The sequence below is a fragment of the Mirounga leonina genome, unplaced genomic scaffold (genome assembly GCF_011800145.1).
Source record: "Mirounga leonina isolate KUSES-001 unplaced genomic scaffold, KU_Mleo_1.0 Mir_125, whole genome shotgun sequence".
NCBI classification, from domain to species: Eukaryota; Metazoa; Chordata; class Mammalia; order Carnivora; family Phocidae; genus Mirounga; species Mirounga leonina.
In genome coordinates, this window is record NW_023270305.1 from 5,332,380 (window position 1) to 5,360,229 (window position 27,850).

The window sequence follows — 27,850 nt, forward strand, 5'->3', positions numbered from 1 at the left end:
GAAAACCTGCTTCTGTTTATAGACCATTTTATTATTCCGTTTTGACATTTCCCTTTTTTCTTCAACCTTTTTCCCCCTTAAGCAAATATCTATTAGACTGAGTTGAAATGTGATCCAACCAAATATACTCTTTTTCAACGTCAGGCTAAAGCAGGTCTGACTAGAAGCAGAAATGCTTAAGTGAAAAGTTATGATTTACTTTCTTTCTAAAAGGAAACTGTGTCAGAAGGAGAATTTTATGTGACAAGGGAACTTTCAGAGCATGGAACAGGGCCTGGCAGCTGATGCGGGCCTGGGAAGGCCTCGGGGCTTCGACGGCCAGGCACGACCTTGTCGGACACCCGCAGAAGCAAACCACCAGCAATACGTGAGCAGAACCTGCCAGTTCTAAGTCAGCGAAATCCCCAGATTGGATTATAGGTGTGTGGATGGTCAGGTCAGGAAAAAAACTTAGAGATAACTAATCTCCCTCTACTCCTATTATCTCACTATTGGGTAAACTGAGGTCCATAAGACTGCAATGACTTTATATAATGGAATATTATGCAGCCATCAAAAGGAATGAGATCTTGCCATTTGCAACGACGTGGATGGAACTGGAGGGTATTATGTTGAGTGAAATAAGTCAAACAGAGAAAGACATGTATCATATGATCTCACTGATATGAGGAATTCTTAATTGCAGGAAACAAACTGAGGTTGCTGGAGTGGGGGGTCGGGTGGGAGGGATGGGGTGACTGGGTGATAGACACTGGGGAGGGTATGTGCTCTGATAAGCGCTGTGAATTGTGCAAGACTGTTGAATCTCAGATCTGTACCTCTGAAACAAATAATGCAATATATGTTAAGAAAAAAAAAGAAGAAGAAGGTAGCAGGAGGGGAAGAATGAAGCGGGGGAAATCGGAGGGGTAGATGAACCATGAGAGACGATGGACTCTGAAAAACAAACAGGGTTCTAGAGGGGAGGGGAGTGGGAGGATGGGTTAGCCTGGTGGTGGGTATTGAGGAGGGCACATTCTGCATGGAGCACTGGGTGTTATGCACAAACAATGAATCATGGAACACTTCATCTAAAACTAATGATGTAATGTATGGTGATTAACATAAGAATAAAAAAAAGACTGCAATGACTTGCTCAAGGTAACTACACTGAGCTATGGAGCTCAGAATGTGTGAGCCTGAGAACCAGCTCTAGCACATGACCTTAGGCAAGAGACTCAACTTCCTTGGGTCTCAAGTCCATTGTCTATGACGTGGGATAACGATTATTTCTGTCCTGCCCATATTATACAGTGATGGAAAGATCCAGGGAATGAGCAGCTGTCAAATACTTGACAGCAGAAGTATTTCCTGAGTGCTGTCGATGTGCTATGCACTGTCATAAGCCTTCACACACCCACCTACTACTCACAGCCATCCTACCAGGTAGATAACCAGAATGGTCCCCATCCTGAAGATGAGGGAGCGGAACGAGGCTCAGATTGGTTCAGTATCATGACCATAGTTGGGTCGTCAGAAGATGATAGAAGCTTGATTTGAACCTCGAGTGTCTGATACCAGTCTGTGCTCTTAACCACGGTGTGATCGGGTCTCTGTGACCACTTAGATCAGAACCCTGATCCGAAAGTGAAATGTGATATCCTGGCTCAGCCGGAATGGAGACCCAGGTCTCCTGACTCTTCACCTCTGCTCCTGTATCCTGACTGTCCAGCTTCTTCGGGGCGGGGGCGGATGGCCAGGCTGCTTTCCTGCCCTTTTGGCCAGGCCTAGAGCAACAGCTTGAATTATGAAATCGAAAGATGGTTTGAATTCTCTGTGAATGCATCAAAGTACAGACCTGAAAGGAATGTGTGCTGCTGAGGGTTGGGGGGTTCGAGAGGCGGGCCTTCCCTGAAGCCTGACACGCATAACAGCATTTCATGGACAAGGCTGTGAGGTTGTGAGGTCCCTGCGGTCACTGAATCAGGCTCTGCCCTTGCATCTGCTCTCTCCTCCCTCTTCCTCCTTCCCTTTGACTTCGGATTGTTCCCAGGCATGACTGCCTCCCGGCTCCCCTCTTCACAAGCCCCTGATGGAAGATCTGATGACCTGGCCCCAACTTCCTCTTTCATCTCCATGTTCCTGTCCTTTTCCCTCTCGGAGTTCCAGTTCCACTGCTGTGTGTGTGTGTGTATGTGTGTGTGGTGATTTGACTACTTCTTGAATGCGCCAGGCTCTCCCCTCCTCCCAAGGGCTATTGCCTCTGCCCAGAATGTTCTGCCCTCCACTCTGCCCAGTTAACATCTCACCTTTTAGACCTTGGTCCCAGTGTCCTTCCTCAGATACAACCTTCCTGATCCTCTGTCTTAATTAATCTCTCCCTACATCTCCTTTCTTCTCTCACAGAGCCATTTCTTTTCCTTTGTGCCCTTCTTATACTTTGCATTCACACATGCATTTATTCTTTTTATCTATCCCCTTATGAAGACCACAGATCAACAAACTATCACTGTAATAAACAGCTTATTACAGCCTGAGTAAAAATGATTTTTACATTGTTAATGGCTATGTAAACACCTATATAATATCCTTGATTTTGTTTCTCGGCCCTGCAAAACATAAAATATTATTATTTATATTTATCTTTTAAGGTAAAGTTGGCTCTAGACTATAAGCACCATGATAGGATAGGCCATGTCTCTTTTATCTCTTCTGCATACCTAGTACCTGACTCAGTGCCTGGCATGTGGTGGGTGTTCAATAAATATTGGTTTACTGCTCAATGAGTTTTCTTTCTAGCTCCCCTGGGAGGAAGGCAATGGGTTTGGTAGGAAAAATGAAAGTGGTCATCCAAAAATCTCATTAGAATTCCAATTTTACTGTTACTGGCTGTGGTACTCGGGATGGGTCAAGATCTTTGAACCTCAATTTTGTCATCCTTCAAAGGGAATTAATAATGGGAGGGGTGAAATAAGGTAATAAATAGAAAGATGATTTGACAAAATGTAAAGAGTATGTGTAATGTTAATTATTATAATAATAATTGATGCTACTGTGTCAAATATTGCTTCTTAGCTCCAAATTCACCTTTCATTCCTTGCTCTGTGATAACGAAGGACCCGGTAAATAGTTTCCCTTTGTCAGCTCCTGCAATGTTTAGCTTTTCCAGTAGAGGGCGCTGAAGGGACAGGTCAAGAAGAAGGGGGCCTCTCTCCATTCTGGTGAGCTGCTTGGTCCTCCTACCATTCTGCGGCCAGCATCACATTTAGGGACATCTGCTGGTGCTCCCCCCTATCAGGTTGTGGTGGCACCCCTGTGGACAATTTCCCTTTGACTTTCAGTACCACCTCTAAGGGCAGTGGGTCTCAGACTCTCCAGAGGCCAGCTCCCCAGCCTTGCCTGCTTGCCTGCATCACTGTAGGCTTCCAGCCTGCCAGTCAAGCCCATGGTTTCTCGCCTTCCATATTGGGTCCGCGAGTGCCCCAGAAGGGCATTTCCTTCTTGCCAGTTCTGGCTGTGGGGCCCTGCCCATCTGTCTCAGCCTCCCTGAACCTAGGAGGGCTATTTCCTATTTGCCACATTCAGCCCCAGTTCCATGCCCACCACCCTCAGCCTGGTGTCTCTGCTTCAGCTCTGACCCGTGACAACCCCCCGAACCTCCCTGCTGTCCACAGGGTACAAAGCACACCTTCTCCAAGGAGGTGAATCCTATCCTTGGAGAAAGCCCTCTGACTTCCCAGTTTATTTGCCCCATAGTTGCTCTCTGTCAACGTTAGGGAATTCTTTAGGATTACTCATTACTCCTTTACAGATTAACTGTAACTGTTATTATAGTTAGTAATTCCTTGTGTTAAACTTTTCTCTGTTCAAATAAGTGTATGCATTCTGTCTCCTGATTGTACCCTGACTACTACAGAATTGTGGTGGGAGGGTCTCAGGAGACAGACCACAAAGATGGGATCTAAGGATTGGTTTGGCTGGGTCTTCAAACTTGAATGTAGTGCTGGGTTTTTGTTTTTGCTAATGGGATATCAGATGCTGGTAGTCTATGGCATGCAGTAGCATCCTGGTTAGTCAAGCTATCACCTGTGGTTGAACGTGGTGAAGTGCCAACTGAAGGCATGTCTCGGGGGCCCCAGTGGCTCCTGCACATGGTCATTATGGTGGTGAGGATAACTATAGGAACTGTGGTGTGGGAGGATTCTTCGGAGCACAACTGAGCAATTACACAAAGAAAATGACAGTCTAGTCCTTTCACTATCAGCTCAAGTATATCGAGGATCAAGAAGGCCCTAAAATGGGGCGCTGGGTGGCTCAGTTGGTTGGGAGACTGCCTTCGGCTCGGGTCATGATCCTGGAGTCCCGGGATCGAGTCCCGCATCGGGCTCCCTGCTCGGTGGGGGGTCTGCTTCGTCCTCTGACCCTATCCCCTCTCATGTGTTCTCTCTCTCTCAAATAAATAAATAAAATCTTAAAAAAAAAAAAAAGAAGGCCCTAAAATGTGCTGTTATTTCTTGTAGCCACAAGGCTGACATATGAAAAATCAACCAAAAATTTATTGTGTCAGCTGCTGGATTACAATGACAGTTGAATTCAGAGTCTAACCAGGTTTCTTATGTGACAGTTAGGACATTTGGGGGGAAATACTAGACTACTAAAATGTGGAGTGAGAATATCTGGTTGAACCCAGATGAAACTGGCAATCTTGAGCCTCCAAGTGACTCGGAGGTCCCTTTGCCACTGAATTAACATCTTCTAGACTAGCCTTCCTTTACCTGAAAACCTCATCATAACCCTACCGAGGGTAGGTTATTCCTATCCCATGCCTTAATAGTGGATGCTCATTTTCCTCACAATCCACCACAGCCATGCCTGTTGCCACTGGACCCATAGCTGGGGGACACATCTCCACTTGCTCTAGCCATACAGATATATGCTAAAGCCCCAGGGGAGATAGTTTAAACCAAAAAGGATTTAAATTGTGTTTCTATATAAGCAGAAACCCAGGAACATAAACGGGGATGGATTTTATGGATGTTAGACCAAGGAGGGTGGAATATAACAATAGATCGGGCCAAATGTATTGATATTACTAAATATTCCAGATCACATGCTAACTCCTATATCCAGCCATGGCTCTCAGAGCTTACTTGGGAACGGTGAGCCAGCAGGAGCCATGGAATTTAGAGTGCGGAAATACAGAGAATTTCAAGCCTCACCTCTACCCTCCAAAAGACGATAACTCTGCTGGGGAGGAAACCATGTGAAAAGTGAATCAAAAGCCATCTCTTGGAAAGGCAGCTACCTTGGAAGAGTAGGAAAATAAGCAGCATAAACAGCCAAACTGTGGTCCTCAGAGGACTGGGCTGGAGGAGTCAGAAACTATTTCCTTGGAAGGGAAGGGCTTTCTTTGGAGCTGGACAGATGCCTCGGGGTGAGGAGGCCATGGCAACAGAACGGGATAGGTGAAAGAGAGAGGCAGGCTTTTAGATCAAGAGGGGAAATTATGGCCCCAGATCAGGGTCATGAGATCTGTGGAGCCTGACAAATGTCCCACAGATGCTTAGGAAAACTCAAGGTCCCAACAGGGCACTGACTCCCATGTATGAAGTGTGATCTACGGCCTCAGCATCTTTGGCCTGTAAACAGGGCTGTGGTGCATTTTTTCCAGATCCAAATGGCTTATAATCACAGTAATAGCACTTTGACAAGATACCATAGTATCTTGACCAGGGATTCTGGTACAAAAAAAAAGGGCTCAGCCCTTGGGCAAGTCACTTCCCCTTGGTAAACTTGCCTTCTTGCCTAAATGGTGAGGAACTTGCAGTGGGCAACCCTTCAAGCTCTGAAAGTTTAGGATTCTAGTCCTTATGTCCTTTCATTCGGTCCACACAAAGTGTCCTATTTGAAGTTCTGGAAATCAGTAAGCTAGGAATAGGGGTGCCAGGTTGTCTCAGAAGGGACAATCCATGTATGGATCAGCAGGGAACAAAAAGTCAATACGCCCTACTCGTTCTGTCTCCCAGACTCTGATGTTCATAACCCTGTGTCACTTTAGGCTTTTAAGCATTGGTAGGGGTTGGTGAGACAAAGGTGCCATTAAAAGAACTACATTAAAAATCCTTTTTTTTAGCTGAATATAAAGAACACATTAAAAATCCATTTTAAATAGTTAATTGACCAGTGTCCCTTTAGAGGTATAAGCTCCCCAACCCTGGAGTGTGCAGACATCAGCAGAATGACTCCCTTCTAGGAATGTCATAAAAGGGCATTTCAGAATGGCCTAGAACCCAGGGAATGCATGCCAATCTGCCACTTTCTGGATTTACGCTGATTAAGCCATGAGATAAATATGTGTGCTGGTCACGTGGGGTTAGGCTTACTCCACATACCACAGCAGAGAAAGAGACACTTCCTTTGTTCATGGGCCCATCTCTGAATTGCATGGACCTTACAACCCTGATATTATCAGGACTTGATACTTTTTTCTTAAGTAAAGCAGACACTTGTGAAAAGAAATAAGAGAAGACCCCAGGAGCTGGGAGACTGCCACAAGGCTAAATTGGATCTGTCATGAATAATAAAGATGAAATCTGCCTTATTATTTGCAAATTTAACTAAATCTATTAGAAATATTTAATTATAGCTATAAAAGTTGTCATCAAAATGACCTACCCTAATATGAACATGAAAGAGTAGACAATGAAATCTTCATTAATTAAAATTTCTTAATTTAATGAAGTAAGTGTCATTCTGATAGATTAAGTTAAATAAATATGGTAAGCTCTGTAGTTTACAAATGAAACCCTGAAAATAAAAATAGTCAAGAGAAAATAACATTCTGTCTTTGTTTTGTTCATCTGTTCATTCAGTGCCCTCACTATAGTCCGATAGGACATGCATAATATCAAATGTCAGAGCTGGAAGGATCCAAGACAAGGGATGGAACTCAGTAAACCTTTCTGCATGCACAGATAATCATCTCCTCCAGCACACATTGGACACTCAGAGGAAGAAACACCCAGTGCCAGAAGCACTTGCCTTTTACTAAGGACAAAATATATCTTCTAGAAGGGTATTGCTGTAATGGGGGCTTTATAGATATTATCTGACATGTTTGGATGAATTGCCCAGTGTAGATGCCAAAGATTGTGTTAGGTTGAGCCAAGGGTGAAAGAATGAGGATGATTGGATGTCTGTCTCTTCCGCTACCGCATGGCAATCATCCTTCATAGATTGCAAAGCGAGTTTAGAAACTTCATTAACCGATTCAAGCCCCAGCCCAGGGCTTGCTGAGAGGAATTAATTAACCCTGGCTTCTGCAGGAAAGTGGGCCAGCCTCAGGACCCCAACAGTAGGCAGGATTCCAGCACTGTGATGTGTGTTATGTGAACCAGCCAGTGTGGCCAGATCCACTTGGTAAAGTATTCCTTTGTCCCTCTACACAAATCTGTCCTTTGAGGTCATAGTTGTATATACCTCCAGAGCTATCCTAGATCCAGTCTTTGAATGATCAGAGATTGATTGAAGTCTTCATTCCTGGACCCTCCATTCATATCTCATTACCACTTCCTGAAGCTGTCATTTCCCTTACTCTGTGACGTATCAGTCCCTAGGCTGTGGAGTCCCCAAGCCCTGAGATTCAACTTTGAGGTTTCTTAAGGCCATAACAGCTGCCAAAAACTAGCACGTTGAGGAGAACCCCAGGAAATGTGTAATGGGAGCCATGGAGAACTGGTGGTTTGGAGAGCAGTGATGTGACCCAGTTCCTCACTTCCCATTGACACCAGGTGATTTGTCACCGAGCCTGGCTTACTGGGGGACACTGTGACCTTTAAACCTTTGTACATTTTAGCTGTGCCGACACTCCTATTCAAAATATGACCTATGTTTCTAGCCTCAGTTTATACATCATGGGCCCTAGGGAGATGACTCTCATAATGCCATCTTCACATCACTTACCTTCTCATTCTATAGGGAATTAGAACCTCAGAGCTCCTGGGAAGCTCCCATAACTTCTGGACAAGTAGTTTCTAAAATGTGGAGTTCAATATCTTTGGTCTTCAGTGTTCCATGGATATTGGGCATTGAACAGGTAGGTATCCAGATCCATCATCCCTGCCACTTCAGCCAGCTCTGCTTGTCTGTGTTTCACCTGCTGGTATTCTAGGCAAGCTTTTGTTTAAGCAAAGGGATTTTTTTTTAGGCAAACATGTTTAAAACTATTACCTACCAGCGCCATTGTTGTGAAGAGTAACTGGAGGAAGCTACACTGAGTGCTTAACACGTGGCCTACTTGTATCGAGTGCCCATGAAAATTCACCTTGCTAAATAAAGCACAGTGATTGAGAGCATGAGTTCTGGAGCTCAGCTGCCTGGTTTAGAATTCTGGACCTGCTAATTACAGCTCTGAGAGCTTGGAGCATTTACTTGATATCTTTGTGCCTCAGTTTTCTTTTCTGTAAAAATTGGGGTTTTAAAATAGTAGGGAATCACATAGAAAGGTTAATATGCATAATTCACCTTCTGGGTTTACCTCCTGGTAAGTGCTATCTGTAAGCATTTATACTTATTTGTATCCTCATTACTAATTACTGGTCCATCTCCCATTCCCTCTCTTCAGTTCGTATTTTCCAAGTCATCCTCCCATAGAGTCATCAAAATAAATCTCTGGAAGGCATAATTTCAGCCATGTCAGTTCACAGTTTAAAATCTTTCCATATCTTCCTATCACCCTCACATATTTCTGCCTTCTTGTTCAGCCTCACCTCCCATTGAACTCTCACCTCTTATACCCCCAGAAGAAAAAACCTATATACTCCAGCCACATGAATTCCCTGATGGCGTCATGTTCTCTTGCCACATGCTGTCAATTCTATCTGATAGAATCACCCTCTTGTCCTTGTCCCCTTGGAGGTCTCCCTCCAGTCCTCAAAGTTCAGCTAGCTGCTATAACCAGGATGACCTCCTTGACGTTCCCTCAAGCTGAGCAGGCTAGGTTAGATTTCCCATGTTCTTCTTATGATGTGATTTTGTATTTATTTCTACTATAGTAATTACCGAATGGACTCATATTTTTTATGCTTCCCCTCATTAGAATGTGAATTCTCTGACTTTCGTAATTATGTTTTTGGCAATTAGCACATGGTCTTATACTCAGTATAAGTAATTTGGTAACTGAAAAATGAAAAAAAATTAGTTCAGAGAAGAGATGAAAAAGGTTTTCAAATAGAATTTCCTCCCTTTATCCCTGGGTCAGTGATCTTGCCTATCACCTCAGGAATTCAGAGATGCTGATTTGACAACCCTCTGAAAAAAATTCGGTAAGGGAAACTATAATTCTATAGGTACAGTCTAGCTATCTTGAGGCTACAAAATGAGTTAATAACAGGTAGTTTAAGTCAACATGCCATGCATGGCTGCTTCTCAAACAACCCAACTCAGTTGTTAAGGCTAGAATGGAACATTTATTAAAAACACTGGCAAAGTCTGTCAGAGTGAGACCTTTCATATCTGTAATTCCTACCATCTGTAACATCTTATGTTACATAAGATCCCCAATTACCAGTAGCAGTGTTAATCCATCATCTGTCCTAAATATTTTTAGCTGTTCTTTATATACCCTACTTAGCTCTTCTTTCTGTTTTTGTAAGTATATGTTCTTTACTTGCCACAATTAATTTTATGCTGACTTTATCATATTATGGGACTATCCAAAATCCTTTGGGAATGATTTTTTAGAAGTATTATAGGGTGCAATAACAACTTATATTGAAATCAAATAAAAAATTACAAGTCTCTTAATTAAGGAGAGGCAATTGAGTTTTCCTCTCCTTTCATATAATATTACAAATATTTCTTATTTTACTTAATAAGAAGTCACTCTATAAGGTTTGTGTTACTATTTGTAATAATAAGAAAAAATACATTTTCAGGAAATTACTAATGCTAATGACTTTAGAATGTATCTCTTCTATCTATTCTTAATGAGTACTAGAGAATTATTTACTCTTCAAGTTCCAGTTTAACATAAAGAAAATCTTCATCAAATACATATGAGCAATTATTTACCATTTGTTAAGTCAGAAGATGATATAGAGCTGTATCTCTATTTCTTTTGGAATGGTAATACTCTCATATATCACTAAATAGTATCGCCTGCCTTGTGAAGTATTGAGCTTCTTCTTTATGCAAATTTAGAAGCCAAGACTGGAGACCATACCTCAAAATATACCCTTATTGTTAGCACACTTTACAAATGGAGATGATTTTGTGAGTAATATACAATATGGGTCCCCACACCTGACCCCATAGGTCTACCCCGTGATGTCAGAGGCAGCTGACTATGATAGGTGGGCAGTTCTCATGCACGTTGCCAGTGGTCTGCTCAGGGGTGGAACTCTCTCTCCTCACATTTTTGTTTCTTACTTTCTCTGAAGTCGAGGAAGCTTGCTCAACTCATGTACAGGTACAGCTCAGGGATAAAGCTCAACTAATAGAGGCAGGGAAACTGTGAATGAATGCTCCAGCATCCAGCCCTTCAATAACAGAATACTTAGAAGTTTCCTGTGCAGTTTCTTAGAGGGTTTTGAGAGGACTGGACCCCAGTTGCCACATAATGTAACTTGTTCAACAAGGCATCTGGTGTTAGGTACCCCTCTTTTCTTGTTTCCTTCTCCCTGTTCCCTTGTTCCTTCTGTCTGGTTCATCTCCTCAATAAACTGCCTGTGTTTAAGTCCTGGTATTGGGCTGTGTTTTGGGGAGGAATTTGAACCAAGATTAGGCTACAAAGAAAACGTTGATGAATTCCAAAACGGTACCAGTAGGAGAGATTAAACATTCTGATCATGATACAATAATACTAATATTAATGACAAAATTAGAGTACAAAACCCAACAAAATCCTCAACTACTTGGATATTGAAGATCACTCCTAAATAACATTTAATGGATTGAAAATTATACCCAGAGTATAAAACAGCTTAGTAAAAACAATAATGAAAAGCAGCTAAGGTGTTGCCACAGAAAAATCCATTTCCTGAGTTTTTCCATGCACAAAGAAAAAACACACTAAGTGTTCCACATGAGACCATTATAAAATATAAATTAAAAATTTAGTAAACGAAGATAAAAAAGTTTCACCAGGAAAGCAGGAAATAATGAAGATAAAAATTACTGCAGTAGACATTAATAGTTGTAACTAACAATTACTGATCTGTTACCATATGCAAGGCCCTTTGTTATTTTTTAATAATGAGTATCATTTCACAGATGGTAAAACTGAGGCACAAAGTTGCCCAAGATTACACATTTAGTAAGTCATGGGACCTGAATGGAAACCCAGGCTGCTGTCTGAATTTGAGCTCACCTCCCTCTTTTAAGCCATGCACTGCCACTCAACAGCTAGTTCTTACAGCACATACATCCATGCATGCAATAAATAAAGCATGTGTTTTTCTAATCAAGGCAAAAAAGGAAGAAACACAAACTCAAAAATGCTAGTTCCAAGGAAGCATATGTAACTACAGAAAAAGAGAAAATAGTGAAACAATGAATAATTTATAAAAGATTTTGTTAAATAATTTTAAATATGGATAAAATATATCACTTTCTGTGAATATATAAACTACTAAAATCAAAAGAAATGTAAATAGTACATGAACAAGGCTCCCAAATATGGAAGAAATCAGTAATACTGACTGAGAATGCCACCCTATAAATATCAGTTGAAATAGTCTCAAGTAATTTGTTTCAGGTCTTCAAACAACACATATGTCTTTACATATTTTTTGATTCTAGAGTTGATAGAAAAAATAAGTAAATCTGATTCTTTTAAAGAAGCTAGCATAAATTCTATAATAAGGATCATGTACGTGCATACTTATACATGTACACACAAAACAGACTAAAATCACTAGTGATATCACTAATATTGCTGTTATTATTTAGAAAAATACTAAATAAAACTAAACCAAAGAGAAGCCAGCTATTTATGATACTACATTATAAAAAAGTATACAGTATGACTACATAGAATTTATCCCAGTATTTAAGGATGGTACAATATTAAGAAATTTGTCAATATTATTCTTGACCACATTTTATCTCACAGAAAAAAAATATAATCTTCTTATTAGATACTTAAATGAGCATTTGGTTAAAAAATTAATTTACTTAACAAGGAAGTTGTCTAGGTCTACTGTGGGCTATGTATTACTAGGCAATTGTGATAGAATGGTGAGCAAGATGGAGAAGGACTTTGACTTGATGAAGCTTATAGCTGGCCAAAAAATTAATGGTAATAAAGCAATTATAAATATAATATGTGTTATGAAAGAAGAAATATAGTGGGTTATGGCAACATATGCCTAGGGAAGATGCAAAAATCTAAGGATTGGAGATGGGGCTTCAAAAGGAAGTGATCTTTAAGCTAATACAAGAAGACTGGGAAAGAATTAGGTCAAGGAGTTTAGTGAAGGGTGAATTCTGTCCAAATTCTTCCAAAAACTGAAGAGGAGGAAAGACTTTCCTAACACGTTCTATGAAGCCAGAATTATTCTGATACTAAAATTACGTGAAATCATTACAAGAAAAGGAAGCTAAAAGCTAATATCCCTATGAACATAGGTGCGAAAATTCCCAACAAAGTTTTAAAAAGTCAAATAAAAAATGTGTAAAAAGGACAAAAAATCATGAATAAGTAGAGTTTATCTCAACAATGCAAAGTTGGTTTAACATTCAAAAATCAATATAATTCACCATATTAATAGACTAAAAAGAAAAAAAAGATGTGATTATCTTAATAGATTCAGAGAAAGCATTTGCCAAAATCCAACATGTATTCTTTTTTAACTCCTTAAAGATATTAATAATAGCTTTTTAAAAGTTTTTGTCTGCTAATTTTATCATCGCTGATATTTATGGATATGTTTCTATCGTACAGATAAATGTTCCCTGATTCTCTGCATGTCACCTAAATTTACTATATGTTGTATGTTGTAGATGCTATATTTCCGAGAGTCTAGTACTTTTGTTGTGTGAATGATTGATTTAAATTCCAGTATAGCTAACATACAGTGTTATATTAGTTTCTGTTGTACCATATAGTGATTCAACAATTCCACACATCACCTGGGGCTCATCCCTACAGGTGCACTCCTTAATCCCCATCTATTTCACCCATCCCCCTACCCACCTCCCCTCTGGTAACCACCAGTTTGTTCTGTATAGTTAAAAGTCTGTTTCTTGGTTTCTCTCTCTCTCTTTCCCTTGGCTTGTTTTGTTACTTAAATTGCACATAAGACTGAAATCATATGGTATTTGTCTTTCTCTAACTTATTTGCTTAGCATTATATTTTCTAGCCCAATCCATGTCATTGAAAATGGCAAGATTTAATCATTTTTATGGCTGAGTAATATTCCATTCTATATATATACCACATCTTCTTTATCCATTCATCAGTCAATGGACACAAACTACTTCCATAATTTGGCTATTGTAAATAATGCTGCTATAAACATAAGGTGCATGTATCCCTTGAATTAATGTTTTTGTCCAACATGTGTTTTTGATAAAAGTTCTCAGCAAAATAAGAGAGTCTCAATCTGATAAATGACATCTATGTATAGCCTAAAACTAACAACACTCATAATGATGAAAGACTAGATGCTTCCCCTTAAGATCAGGAACTAGGTAGGAATGTCCATTCTTACTACTTTTGTTCAACATTGTGCCAGAGGTTAGTTGGTGTAATAGGGAAAGGAGAAGAAATAAATAGGATTCATATTGAGAAAGAAAAAGTAAAGCTATCTTTACTCACAGATAGTTTATGTAAAAAATCTTATGAAATCAAAGAAGTCCTAAACAAATGGGGGAGATTTACTATATTCACAGATCAGAAGACTCAATATTGTTAAGATGTCCATTCTTCTCAAATTGATATGTAGATTCAAGGAAATCTTAATAAAATTCCAACAAGCTAGTGTGTGTGTGTGTGTGTGTGTGTGTGTAGAAATCAACAAGCTGATTTCCATGCAGAATATGCTCTACCTTTCTGTGGAGATGTACAATGAATAAAAAAATTTAGTATTAAAAAATAATGTGTTTGGGGTGCCTGATTGGCTCAGTTACTTAAGCATCTGCCTTCGGCTCAGGTCATGATCCTGGAGTCCCAGGATCGAGCCCTACATCAGGCTCCCTGCTCAGTGGGGGAGTCTGCTTCTCCCTCTCCCTCTGCCGCTCACCCTGCTCGTGCTCTCTCTCTCTCAAATAAATAAATAAAAATTTTTAAAAATAATGTTTAATCTTGTTTCAAAAGTACTTGAAAGTTGAAAAAAAATTTTTTTGATGGAACATCAATTAACATCTCTGGGAACATATTTCAGGAAACTTGCTAAAGGCAATCGTATGACAGGCATGCTCAGATATATGTCACAGGAAGATGGTGTTGGCTGTATAGAGAGTGGGCAGGAGGAAGAGTAAGGGCTGGATGATCTTCTAAGAAAAAATGGTGAAGCATAGAGGAAATAAAGCAAAATGAACTGGGAGAAGTTGATTTTGAGACCTCTTTAGAAAAGATATTTGTTAGGACTTAATGATTAGCTGAAGGAGTTAGGGTAAAGAAGAAAGAAGAGTCATTCTTATGAGTTTAGCTTGAGTCTAAAACTATGAATATGAAAACCCAAGATGATACTGGCACCTTTCCAAAACTATTTTCTGCCCATCTTATGTGATATTCAGAAGTCTCAGGACATAGAAAAATGCTTTCCCAGCTACTTAGCAACTTAAATTTTCTAATGAACATATTATCTTTGATAATCAGAGTTTTAGAGACAAAGTGGAACCAAGTAATAGGACTTACAGATTCCAGGATAAATGGCTATGGACTGTTACGACAACATGCCTAGATTGCTATCCAAGGTGCTGAATTGATTTGTCTAGTTACTGGAAACTGGCTTTTATTGCCCTTTTGCCTTTGCCTCAAGCTCAGTTCTCTGAAGCAGCCTTGTCCCAGACCAAGCTAGACTTCATCTGATAGTATGCCTGCCCTTGCCAGGACTAACTGACTCTGACTTTTGATCAAGACAACAGCCTGATTTCTCAGCTGGATTCCTGGCATATCAGCTGCAAGCTGCAAGCTGTGTCCACAGATGTTAAAAATATCCTGGCAGGTAGGTAAGTATTTCCTCCAGGAAAAAGTTGACCAGCCAAGGGAGCAGATACTTTGTTACTGTGGATAGGTGTGAGTTATAGAAATTAATTCTCCAGGTTTCATTTCAGTGCATTCGGGTGTCAGAACCCTGAAGTTTCCCCTTTGCAGGCAGCTTCCATTGGCTGCCAGCTTCCATTGAGCTTGACCCTATAAGGGACACATTCTCTTCCCTTACGGACTTCACATCTACTGTAAGAAACAAACATATAAAGTGCTGTTCCATGCCCTATATTTAGCATCAAATAAATTAAATGCATTAGAGACCAAGAACAGGGAAGATTAGCATGAATCGGGGTGGTTAGGGAAAGCTTCTGGAAGAGGTAGAGTATGACCCAGGCCTTGATGTCTAGGTAAACTTCAGATAGGCAAGGAAGAAGAGGGGGTGCATTAATGACTATATCATAGGAGTGGAAATGCCCATGGCACACGAAGGTAGTTAATATTCACCTGGTTCAGCCTAGAGCTCCCTATACTTTTAGCTTCCCCACCCACATTCACATATAACACTATCACCTTTATACCCTTCCCCACAGGGTATATATATTATTGCATTATTTCTCTTATACCAAAGGAAGGAAAATCATACATATTGACATTTTGAAGAAAATAATTTTATAATTTCCTCCAAGTTCTTTTAATATTTTCTGGAGACAGGCTTTTTCAATGTGGAAGGAGCCTTTTAAAACCACTGGTCCTCAAGTCACAACATTGTAAGAATGGCTAATAAAATATAACTCCTGACTTGAAACAAAGCCTGTCATGGGGCAAACAAGGACAATGAAAAAATGAACAGTAAGTGCAGGCAGAGAGAAGAAATTAGAAATATGCAATTTGTGGGGAAAACAGGAAGATTTCATAGGGAAAAGACTTTCTCAAATGAGTTTACAAGATCTCTCAACTTAAATGACTCTACAAAAAATTCTGAGATTTATCTAAAATCCTACTTACCACAATTTCAAAAGGTATTTTTATGGAATTTGTAACTTGATGTGACCAGAGCAGAAAAACTCCCTTCTTTGTAGTCTTCGAGCTGAAGAGATAGAACAGTCAAGACCTCTCTTTATCACTGTATAAAAGGTATATGAGGGTGTGATCAGCAAGGCTTTGTTTCTTTGTTTTTTGTTTTGCTTTTACGATTAGAGACCAGGATTTTGGCATTGGATGGAATAATGTATTAATGAATATGAATAGTACAAGTAAATTATATAAAAAGTATAAGTACATATTATTTAGTATTATTTAATCACTTAAGTTGTGATGACTAAATATATACAGACGTTTCAAGCAGCAAATGCTTGCCTAGAAATTCTATCTACTCAATGATACCCCAGAGTATGAAGTCAGTGTGAATACAGATTACATATATTCACTGTTCACCAGGTTTCATGAATGTGGCCAGCTAAACTCCTCATCTCCATCCTTCCAGAGAGCCCCGATTAACAACCAACTTTTTGGCTGGCATGAAGGGTATTCCTCACTAGCTGTATTCCTCTTGACAATCACACATACACTCATTTTTTCATGTCTCTTGACTTTCAACACTCATTTAACTAGGGTCTTTCTCTTCCTCTCTTGGTCCCTTCTCTTCTCTGTCCTTCCAGCTTGTGTCCATTTATAATTTATCAATGTGTCAATTTACAGAAAATTTCCCATTCCTACTCATTTCCCTTTGAGTCTCAAATAGATATGATTATTGTACCTTTGTCTTTTGTATAGAGATGCTCTCTGTGGGGGACTCTGACCCATCGATAGCACACACAATTAGGTCTCAGGTGAAAAGCTTAAAATATGCAAGGCTACTCTAAGACAATTTCAAAATTCAATTTTTAAAAGAATTGCTTTAAAGCTTAAGTTGACTGAAAAATGTACATATATAGAATAAGTTAATGGCTGACTTTGTTGAATCCATAAAGGGCTACTACACTCAAAAGATAGAATGCATGTTCCTTAGCATCCTTGGACAAGTAGGTCTCATGCATCTCTAGATATCAATCATGCCTCTTTTTATTCTATACCTTTTTAAATAATGAAAAATCTTTGCTGAAATTAATAAAATATAGCTGGTACCAAGAGCAGAATATTTTGCGTATTTTATGTTGTATATAAAGAGAGGTGGAAGGCAGATGGTGTGATTTGCTGGTCCCCAGAGAGGGTGTTTAGCAAATATCGATGTTTAGCAAATACCTTTGATCATGTGCTCATCACCCACTCAGCACTGAACATCATATAAAATAGAGGTATATTTTTAAATATATGTACCAAACTTTAATTTTCATTTCACACTCAAAACTTCTGTACAAAAAGAGGCAAAGCAGGCAAAAAAAAAAAAAAATTACAATGACTTTAGCAAACAACATATGACAACTTTAAAACAGCTTTTATAGATGTAATGAGGAAGTTAGGTTCCAAAATGTCTTTAAGATAAAATTCCACTGTTTATTATTAATGTCTAGAAAAATCTGTAGCTGTTTGGATACAAGACTGAATGAGAATTCTCTGAATTCTACTTGTACAATTGGATTCCAAGATTGGGTAGGCTTTGTTTTTCTTTTGAGGAAGCATGATTATTACTTTTTTGTAACTTAAATGTGATGATGTATCAAAAACCTCAGTTTACCATTAATGTCTTGATACAATGATGATGACTAGAAGCAAATGATGAAGCATGAGTTAACTAACAATTAAGAGATTACTATCAAGACTTTCTTTCTGGTTGTTAATAAATACTCCAGCCCTAATGGGCTACCACAATTCAAAACACTCACTGCCACTTGCTTTCATTAGCAGCTCTTAGTGATGCATGAAAAACTTCTGAGAACAAAGTCATGGTGCCAAAGTAGCAGCGAATCTGAGAAATGTAATTTTCACCTGTTGTCTGCCCCCAAATAAATATCTGAGTAATGGAAAACACTGTTTATTTGAAAACTATGAAACATCCAATATGAAATATAGTTAACATCGACATGGGTACTGTGGCTAGCACTTTCCCCCAAACCACCCACGGGTCTTAAACACATGCAGCGCACACAGGAAAAGAAAACATGACTTTTCATGGACTCCTGATGCCTGGAGGGCAGTCTGTTAAAAGAATTTGTCTCCCACAGTAGCTCAGGAGTGGACCCAATATCCATTACCTGTTAGTGATCACAGACGTTCAATTAACTTGTCCTCCTGATCATCAGAGGTAACTGGGCTTTTGAAAATCCATGGACAGGTGGATATTAGCTTTGAAACAAGGTGGCTTGGCTATATTGGGGCAGGCCAGCAGCGCCTCCTGTATGTTTGGTCCCATTTGATAAAAGTCTAATTAAAAATTATAAATGTGCTCAACGATTTCCTCTGCAAGTCCTTTCCTCTCTCCAAGACTTAAGCTCCTCACCCAATAAAGGAAACAAATGGACCCAATGATGATAAACATTGAGTGCCTCTATAATTCTTGTCTTGACAGTTGCTGCCCAAAGATGATGTGAGGCTGCCAAATAGAACATTTCTTAAGCTGAACAGTCAATGAATTTTCTCACCCGTTGTTACCCCATTTCCTGGCTTCTTCCAAGGTGTTAAAATCCCTAGGTTTGAAAAGGCCATGAAGGCCATCTAAGTGCATCTAAGTGCATTCCTGTCCTGATGAGAGGAACCCCCCCCCCCCCACCAATCCAAGGAGCTGTACTTGTTCAGCTTGAAAAGTTCTAAGGAAAAGGGACTTTTTCTCTCTGTTGACTGACATTTAGATATAAACCAGAGAATCTGTTCTGTCACTTGACTGGATTTTTTGTTGCTGTTGTTAAAAATAAAACAAAACAAAAGTATCTTTCCCCTTTCTTGGAGGACTCGAGAGAATGCCAGCTGGATACGAAAGTCTGGAAATCAATTGTGTCTGACGGCTCGCTCCTTGGGACATGGTGTACCCAGGCCCAACTTCTGGGATTATCAATCACTGGGCAACCCTTTCCTTCTGTCAGAAATAGGCAAGTAATAAAATAAGCCAGACTGAAGATTGACTTAAAAGTGTCCAATCTCATCCCATAGTATGTATGCATAGGCCACATGGTGAAGAGGGAAAGAGTCAGGAGTGAGGGATCCTGGGCTCCAGTCCTACATGGGGGTTGATCCTGTTTGACTTCACCCTCGTCACATTTCTCCACTGGACATCGGAATAGGAGAATTTCAAGGTTCCATTATAAGCTCCGATCTGCAGACAGAATGACTCTAGGCCTGGTCCTATCTTCAAGACAAGGTGGGGTGATGATTCCTGGACTCTATTTCCTAAGGAAGCATGTAAGAGTCAGCCATTTTATTGGCTCGTTGCCTTGTAGGGCTCTTGGAGATCGTCTGTTCTAATTGCCCATTTTATAGATGAAGAAAGTGAGACACAAAGAGCTTAAGTGCATTTCCAAAGACCACATAGTGGATCAATAAGGCTAGGACTAAATCCATGTACTCAGACCAAAGTTGTACACATTGCAGCAAGCTAGCCATGCGGTCAGGGAGGAGCTACCTTTTAAATATTAGGGAACTGGAAAATGTAGCATTTCCCCCCTCTGGAGTCCCCAGTTTTCTGGAAATTAGTGAAGTACCCGAGACCTCTGTCACCACATGATCAGCCCACAAAGGGCAGGGCCCATTTCAGGAGGGCTGCTGGGCACCCAGGACCCCACAGATACCTGGAGTGTCAGTAAAATTACCCAAAGCCAGAGGGTTGAAGTGGAGAGAGGACTGTCCTGTTGCCTGTGTGTCCTTCCTCCCAGCCTGTCCCCCACTTCCAAGACAACCACCTTCACAGCTCAGCTATGACAGCACATCTATCTATTCTCACTTCTTTCTTACAAATGGATTCAAGCACAGGTGATTTTCCTCTTGCAGAATCAAAAGGGAACATTAGAGGAATATAAATCCAGAGAGAAGGGAATATGTCACTAAATAAAATAACGTGCAAACAAAAAGCTGCACATGTGGTTTGCAGTCTGAGGGAAGAGAGGTGAGGGGCGTGCTGAATTCCAAATACTTGAGTTTGTGTCTTCACATGCATTTTTCTTTTCTTGGATTCCTCTCTCCCTCTGTCAGGATAACGGTTGTGTTTCTTGTAGCCAAGCCGGCACAGGAAATCAAATACTTCGTGTTTCTATAAGTAAACTTCCCAGAGAGATTACACATCTAGAATTAAAACACTACCACAAACTATTGGGAATTTTGGATTGTTACAGGTGTAGTTAAAGGACTCCAGTAGTAAAGATCAACATCTCCAAATTTTGGCTTTGGAGAAGAGGGTTTTGTTTTAGACATCAAAGGTTAGGCTCTCAAGTCAATTTATGCTCTGCTGGGTTGAGTCAGTCAAGATACAAATTAAAGTCCATATATTTCAGTGACAAGAAGGAAACGGTTATGTAAATACACAAGTATTAACATCAATCTGTATTAAATTATGTAAACATATACATCTTCTGAGGTCAGTACATAGATCCTCTTCTTGGAGCAGAGCTCCTACTGAAGCATTGCTCGAATCTGTTTGGAAGTTGATTCATCATTCAAGTGCTTGGTAGTGAACCTGGATGGAGAGAAAGCAATGGGGGTCAGCGTGTAAACAGTGCTCTGCCAAAACTTCATGATGACTCTCAGCCCTTTACCTTGAGAGACACAATGGCTATTTAGAAATCAAACTCGGGCTCGTTCCTTACACAAATAACCACACTTCGTGCCCAGTGTATTCTCAGATGGATTTAGTATTTGATTCTTTTTCCTAAAGGAATTTTGTAGTGTGGTTATTCAACAAGTAGACCTTTAATCTAATCAAATAAATATACAGAGGAGATAGAAGCCATCACATTTTCCGGGGAGGTCAACTTCACGTGAAGGAGTGCAGCATCTCAACCATCTAGGCTCCCCCTGCTGAGTTACAAATTTCAGAATGTGGATCTGCATCCCAACATTCCCCCAAAACTTCAATGCTGATGGTTTTCTACTTTCCTGGGAAGGCTTATGCTCATTGCCACCACAAGGGGGCACAAAGGCAGGTAAACAAACCAAAATAAGGAGCAGCACTGTCTGCAGCCTCACCATTAACCTGGCTCAGGCACCGTGTATGAAAGGAAGGAAAGGGGAATTATCATGTCATCAAACCTTGCCAGGTCCTGGACACTCGTGTAAGTCCTCATTTCACCCACACTAACTCTTTGCGGAAGAGGCTCCCGCCTCCATTTTACAGGTGAAACTGAGAATCAGAGAGGTGAAATGACCCATTTCAGACCACAAATCTGCCAACGTGTGTGATTCGTGAGGGATCTGTGGCTTCTGATTTGGACCCAAGTCTGTCTGCCTCAAAAGCCATTCACCACAATACCTACAAGAAACCACAGATGCCAACACTCAGATGGGGCTCACTGCTCAGCCCAGTGCCCTGCTCTTCACAAAGCCTTGCTCAATTAAATGAGGCTGGAAAGTTAAAAAAAAAAAAAAAATCAGGCACCAGAGTCTTACTGCGTATGGGAAGCCAGCCTGCTGGGAAATGGGCACCAATGGAGAAAAGCTTGGTTCACGCACGGAATCTGGAAGGCTACTCTGTTAATGCTACATCTGTTCTGAAGAATAATGACTTAGCAGCTCCACAAAACAGCATCAACCTCAGTTTTATTCATTAAATGTGTGGCTGTTTCTTCATTTATTAAATGGGGATAATAGATCACCTTCCCTCTCTTGAGTTGTGATAATTAAATGAGACAACATACTCGGGAGTGGAGTATAAGACATGAGCATTGTACACAGATAGAAGATCATTGATCCAGTCCACTTACACTTATTGAACACTTACTGCATGCACAACAGTGAGTGGGACTCGGGAAAATCAAAGATGAATAAGAGAGCAAGGACCATAAACCTTCCAGATTGCAATCCGGCAGTGGAATGATTTACGTGGTAGTAAGATTTAACAAATTCCTGTACATGTGTCATGGCTGAAAAATAAGACTCCCTTCTCTGGAGTGTATTAAGCACGTGTATCCTTGGAAGAGAGGCTGCCTGGGCATCAGTTGTTAGCGGTTAGAAGCTGAAATGAGCCATAGCTTCCAAATACTTGGGCCTCCGGCAGGGTAGAGCACGTCACCCAGGGAGCTTTAGAACAAACACAGAGTGGATGCCTGTGTCCCCACCCTGGAGACTCTAATTCATTCGGTCGGGTTGGAGCCTGAGCATGAGAGTTTTCAAAAGCCACCCACAATTTTCACATACAACAGGTGAAGGGGCAAGTGAGACTCAGGAAGCTTCTTCTTCTGATGAGTCTCCACTGACCACAAGGCAGTGCAGCCTGGAGTCAGGCCCACGGCCTGTGGGGTCACCCAGACCCAGGGGCATGTTCTAGCTCTGTCGTGTGCTGTGTGACATTGGGCAAGTTATTTCATTTCCCTACATCTCAGTTTCTTCCATCTGATAAAAATGGTGCTGACTTCAACTGGTTGTTGGGAGGATTAAATGTGTGAAGACATGCACAGGGTTAAGCCTGGTGCTCTAGGGCCTGGTCCCCAACAGCATCTAAGTTTGAAGTCTCTCTGAAGCGTCGCAGGGCTGAGGCTTACCTGAGGGCATTCAGTAGCCCCTCCACACTGTCCGGGGCCTGTTCCTTCAAAACCTTTATGCAGCCTTTCATCTGGGAGGAGAAAGCACAACATTTTGTTAATAGCCTAGCAACTGTGTCCATGATAGTATCCGTTCATACTACCATCGGTGCCTAATCAGATCGTGTTATTTCTGCCCAGAGAAATCAAATACAGAAATGACCAACAGACCTTCCTACTCCTTCATGTTAGTGAGTTGCTCTTCGGGGCACTTCTAGAAGCTGTGTATCACTTTTCATACTCTACTGCCATTGAACATTTCATGTGTCTGCCATTTGGGGCCAAAGACTTGAGACTGTGATCTTGTCTTGTGCTCCAGAGCCAAGCGTAGGGCTACCCCCACCCCCCACTCCCAGTAGCTGCTCAGTGGACACTGACTGCATGAATTACAAACCCAATGATTTTATGCCATCCCTCTTTCCAGGATGTTATTCCTCCTTTAGCTGTTTGACTGGCATTTTTTTTTTTTTAGGACAGAGCTAAAGATCACTAAAACCAGGAGGCCTCTGCACACCTCGTTACCTTCATCAGGTAGAAGTAACCACCACCTCTTTGTGCTTCTAATAGCATGCTGGCATTTATCAGAAGATCTTGGAGATCTTGGAGATTTTAGTGCCTGAATTATCTTGGCTCCCTAAGAGGGGACTGGTGAAGGACAGAGGTTAAGAATTTGAACCACTGGGGCACCTGGGTGGCTCAGTCATTAAGCGTCTGCCTTCAGCTCAGGGTCATGATCCCAGGGTCCTGGGATCAAGCCCCGCATCGGGCTCCCTGCTCAGCGGGGTGCCTTCTCCCTCTCCCTCTGCTTCTCCCTCTCCCTCTGCTTGTGTTCCCTCTCTCCCTGTGTCTCTGTCAAATAAACAAGTAAAATCTTTTTTTGAAAAAAGAATATGAACCACTTGGGGGTAGACAGCTTTGGTTTCCTCCATCCTTGCTTATTTAGTACCTGCATGAACCTGGGTAAGTTTCTTAGTTTTTTGTGCCCTTGGAATATAATTTATTCATAATTTGGGAAGTCTATGAAAACTAGGTTTACATAGATCACATTATATTATGCATATCCTAGAATTTTTTTTTTGACAAAGAAGTATCTTCCCGCAAAAAATACAATCGCTCATTTTAAACTCAGATGTTCATGCTCTGTATTGAATTTGGATAGACCAAGGACCTCTTTCATAATGGTCTCTTTCAAATATTTTCTGTGGGTATACTTCTGGTGTGTAGGAAGTTTTACCTTATGGCCTGATAGACCCTGGTAGATTGATGGAGGTAGCCAGAAGCACAGGGTTGAGAGTCATTTGAGGGTCACATTATAGGCTCATCAAGAAAGAAGGTCATGGTCCATCAGAGGTGCTGGATAGGCAGGATAGGCAGAGCCTAAAACATGCCAGGTGTGTGCCATCCTGAGCCTGCTCACTTCCAAGAATGGGCTCCAGCCCAGAGATGTAGAGATTTGGTCCCTTTCCCGGTGGAACTCATGGTCTAGTGGTAGAAGAGACCCCCAAGGTTCTCTGATAAGTGCCCACATTCTATCAGGAACACAGAGAGCCTGGCTTTCTGGCACCCAAGAATGGCATCTCTTCTCTCAATGACCCAACCCTTTTGGGCCTCAGTGACGTGGCTCTGACAATTCACTGCTCCAGGGCTCCCCCGCTCCCCTCTGTCCACTTGGGAAAATCCTAGCCCTTCTCCAAGATCCACCTCCATCATCACCCTCTGTCTCTTCTTGAAGCAGAATAAGCTTCTCCCTCATCTGGGTTTCCAGGGTGTGTTCTTTGTAAGTGCATATTATGAATGACACACATCTCAGGGCTTCACAAATCAATATTTGTTTTTTCACAGCTGATGACACTTAAAGGATATATAAACCCAGTGCCTATAACTGCTGGCTTAGAAGCAGACTGGTATCTGAAGGCGCCCCTTTATGGTGTCAAAGGAAATGGCCCATCTTGAATACGTGTTGTATTTGGTAAGCCTGAAACTTTCTTTTTTTTTTTTTAATAAAGATTTTTTTTTTTTTTTTTTTTTTGAGACAGAGAGAACGAGAGAGAGAGAGAGCACATGAGAGGGGGGAGGGTCAGAGGGAGAAGCAGGTTCCTTGCTGAGCAGGGAGCCCGATGCGGGACTCGATCCAGGGACTCCAGGATCATGACCTGAGCCGAAGGCAGTCGCTTAACCAACTGAGCCACCCAGGCGCCCAGCCTGAAACTTTCTAAGAGAAACATGCACACTTCAGTATGAACAAGCTTTTCCTAGTGAGACTGAGGAACAAATAGATTTCATGAAGACTATGAGTGGTTAGATTTAACATTATATAATGATTATGGCCTCATCAGAAAGACTCAGTAAATGACCAGCAAGGACAAGCTTTTAGAATGTTAGGGATACAAGCCATAGTTGTCCCCAGTGTGTTTTTAATTGTTGACTCTGTGACAAGTTAACAAGTGGCTCTGGTCAATGAGAATGTCCTGTGCGTACCAAACAATAAACTCAATCCACATTCAAATGATGTTCATGGAGTTATTAGAGTTATTTATATTTGATCCATAGTATAAGAATGTTAAAGCCTCACAAAGAATATAGTAAAAATGTTCATTGGTATAAAAATAATTCCATGATATACTGTGATGCAAATAAAATACAATTATAGCAGGGTGCTGATCTGTTATGTACACACACACACACACACACACGTGCATATACACAAACATCCATATAAAAGGAAGGGAGGTAGATATGCTGCCATATTGACCATGGTCATCGCCTATGGTAAGGTTACTATAGAAAGATACATTCAATTTTCTGTATTTTGATTTCTTACATTTTCCTAATTCTTTTATACTAAATACTTTTTTTCTTGGTAGACAGAAAATAACAAAATCATACTAAAAAATAAAAAATAATAATAAAGGCTCTATGAACAACCATGCCTAGCTGTGTCAGGAAGCCAGACCTTCAAAATAAGTAGTCTAATTCCACTTTAATTGATAAATTTCCTTAATGCTCTTCAGACTCGTGGTCCCTCTGGGCATGAAGACTTTCTGTCGGCACAGCACTAAAGTATCAGAGAGGCTTTTCTGTGCAGATGAGTGAGAACAGGGTGTGCCCCCCAAACTTAGCACAGTCAGAAAGAGTGAATCCCAAAGGGGCCTATTGTGCTCTTAAAAGGCTTTATATTAACACACAGGATACACTATGGGGATGATGCTGCAGATGAGGACTAAGAGGAGATGTCCTTTATGCTACAATCAACAGAAGTCGCTTGCACACCAAAATCATGAGTTTTCCACTTATATTCATTCATTCGGCAAAAACACTATGGAGTATCTATTGAGCATCATGCTCTATGTCGTGTATGGTGTTAGGCGGTAGAGCAGATGTTGGGTATACAGATCATAGTCTCTGTCCTTACAAAGAAACTTGGGGTCTGTGAGGGAATCAGAAAATCCAAAATGGTTAGTGCTCTGGGAGCCAGCAGAGAAGGGAGGTCCTGACCATGCAGGGTACAGGAGATGTGTTCCTGAATGAGGTGACATTTGTGGAATGGTTTAAAGGAATCCACCCATCAGAAAGAAGGGAGGGTCCTCTGGGCAGGGAATGGGGCTCAAGCATATCTCAGTGACATCAGGTAGAGCCACCAGTGGGGGTTGGTAGGAGAGGAAGTTGGAATGTTGTTTGAAATTTGACCATGGTGTCTCATAATCCAGTATCTCCCAATGCTGTTTACTTTAAGTCACATATGACACATCAGTATCTATATATTCATATGGCACATTGGGTACCCAAACTGAAGGGGCAGTTTGCAACTAAGTGACTATTCACATCTGCTCAGCTTCTCTGCAGGCTGAGGGGATTAGTGTCTCTGAGCTCCTGCTATGGTTTTTGGTTGGATGTTTTGCTTGTAAGCACATGAAAAAGATTGGACTTCTTGCTATGAGGATAGCTGCCATGGGGTGGGGCTTGCATCTCGGAGAAATCCCCACCTCTGAGTAGTGGAGGGAGGAGAGAGCGAGAGCGAGAGCGAGAGAGAGAGAGAGAGAGAGAGAAAATCAAGGTCTGTCTGGCACTATTCACGAGAGCTCTTATTTGGAAAGCAGAGTTCATCACTATTCTTACATCAATCTTGGATGTCTTGCAGAATGCTCCCACGGGGTGAACGTGGTCATAGAGAATGATGACCCCCACCATCACCCTCATGCAGAACATCAGCGTTTCTTCACTTGTGAACCTACTCCTGTACTCCCTGGAAGAGAGAAGAAATGGCAGCCGTGTTAACTTCCTTGCTGGAGCACGTCCATTTCTGTCCACTTTAGACTCCTCCAATCATCTTAAGAACAATCCCGGACCTGAAACAACCAGGGTAATATGCTCTTTAAGAAGCCCATGATGATAATTCTCCTTGAATCTATCCAACCAGCACTTCAGTGTGAAAATAAGGTAAATTAGAGGGCAGTAAATTCTCTTCTCTTCTGCCCTTCAGCGGGCCAGCTTGTCACGTACATCACTCCCCCCACCCATCAATCTTGAATATTTTATAGCAGGACCCTCTGGCTGTCCAAGATTATAGAGAATAATGGCTTCATTATGGAGAAAAAGAATCAGGCTCATTTCTACAGAGCGGCTATCATGTCTCCAGTCAGACTAACTTCCTTTGTTAAGACACAGGCTGCAGATTGAATTGGATTGGCAAAGATACGTAAAAGAAATTATGTGCCATTCACTGGGGCTGGGAGTATTTGTGGAGTTTGAATTTTGTTCACTTACCTTGACAGGGTCCCTGATGATTCAGATAATTCAAGATAATTCTAGAGGCTTTCTGAACTAACCTATTTCATTATGAATTGGGCCCACAATGAAGACGATTACTATTTCTGTCTTGGAATAAATCTTAACTTTGGTATAAGTGAAATATTTGAAATTAACACCATATCACATTTGAACAGAGCATCACATTTCATATGGCTCTTTTGAGGTCTCTGGCCCTCCCAAGCCCCCTGCCGCATAGATGGTATTATGGGAACCTCATAGGAGAAGGAAACAAGGCCCTGCAAGCCATAC

The 27,850-nt window shown here is 41.0% G+C and overlaps 1 protein-coding gene across 3 annotated transcripts in view; it reads right to left on the bottom strand.

Moving 5' to 3' along the window:
- Nucleotides 1-17,436: 17,436 nt before the first annotated feature.
- Nucleotides 17,437-27,850, bottom strand: part of CYRIA (CYFIP related Rac1 interactor A) — a 105,034-nt gene continuing 94,620 nt past the window's right edge. For all 3 annotated transcript variants that reach the window (XM_035000622.1, XM_035000623.1, XM_035000621.1), the window contains 3 exons: nucleotides 26,909-27,035; nucleotides 22,754-22,824; nucleotides 17,437-20,733 (listed from right to left, as the gene is read on the bottom strand). In XM_035000622.1, the coding sequence (XP_034856513.1) occupies nucleotides 20,670-20,733; nucleotides 22,754-22,824; nucleotides 26,909-27,035 (262 nt within the window). In that variant the 3' untranslated portion in view covers nucleotides 17,437-20,669. The remainder of the gene's footprint in view (nucleotides 20,734-22,753; nucleotides 22,825-26,908; nucleotides 27,036-27,850) is intronic.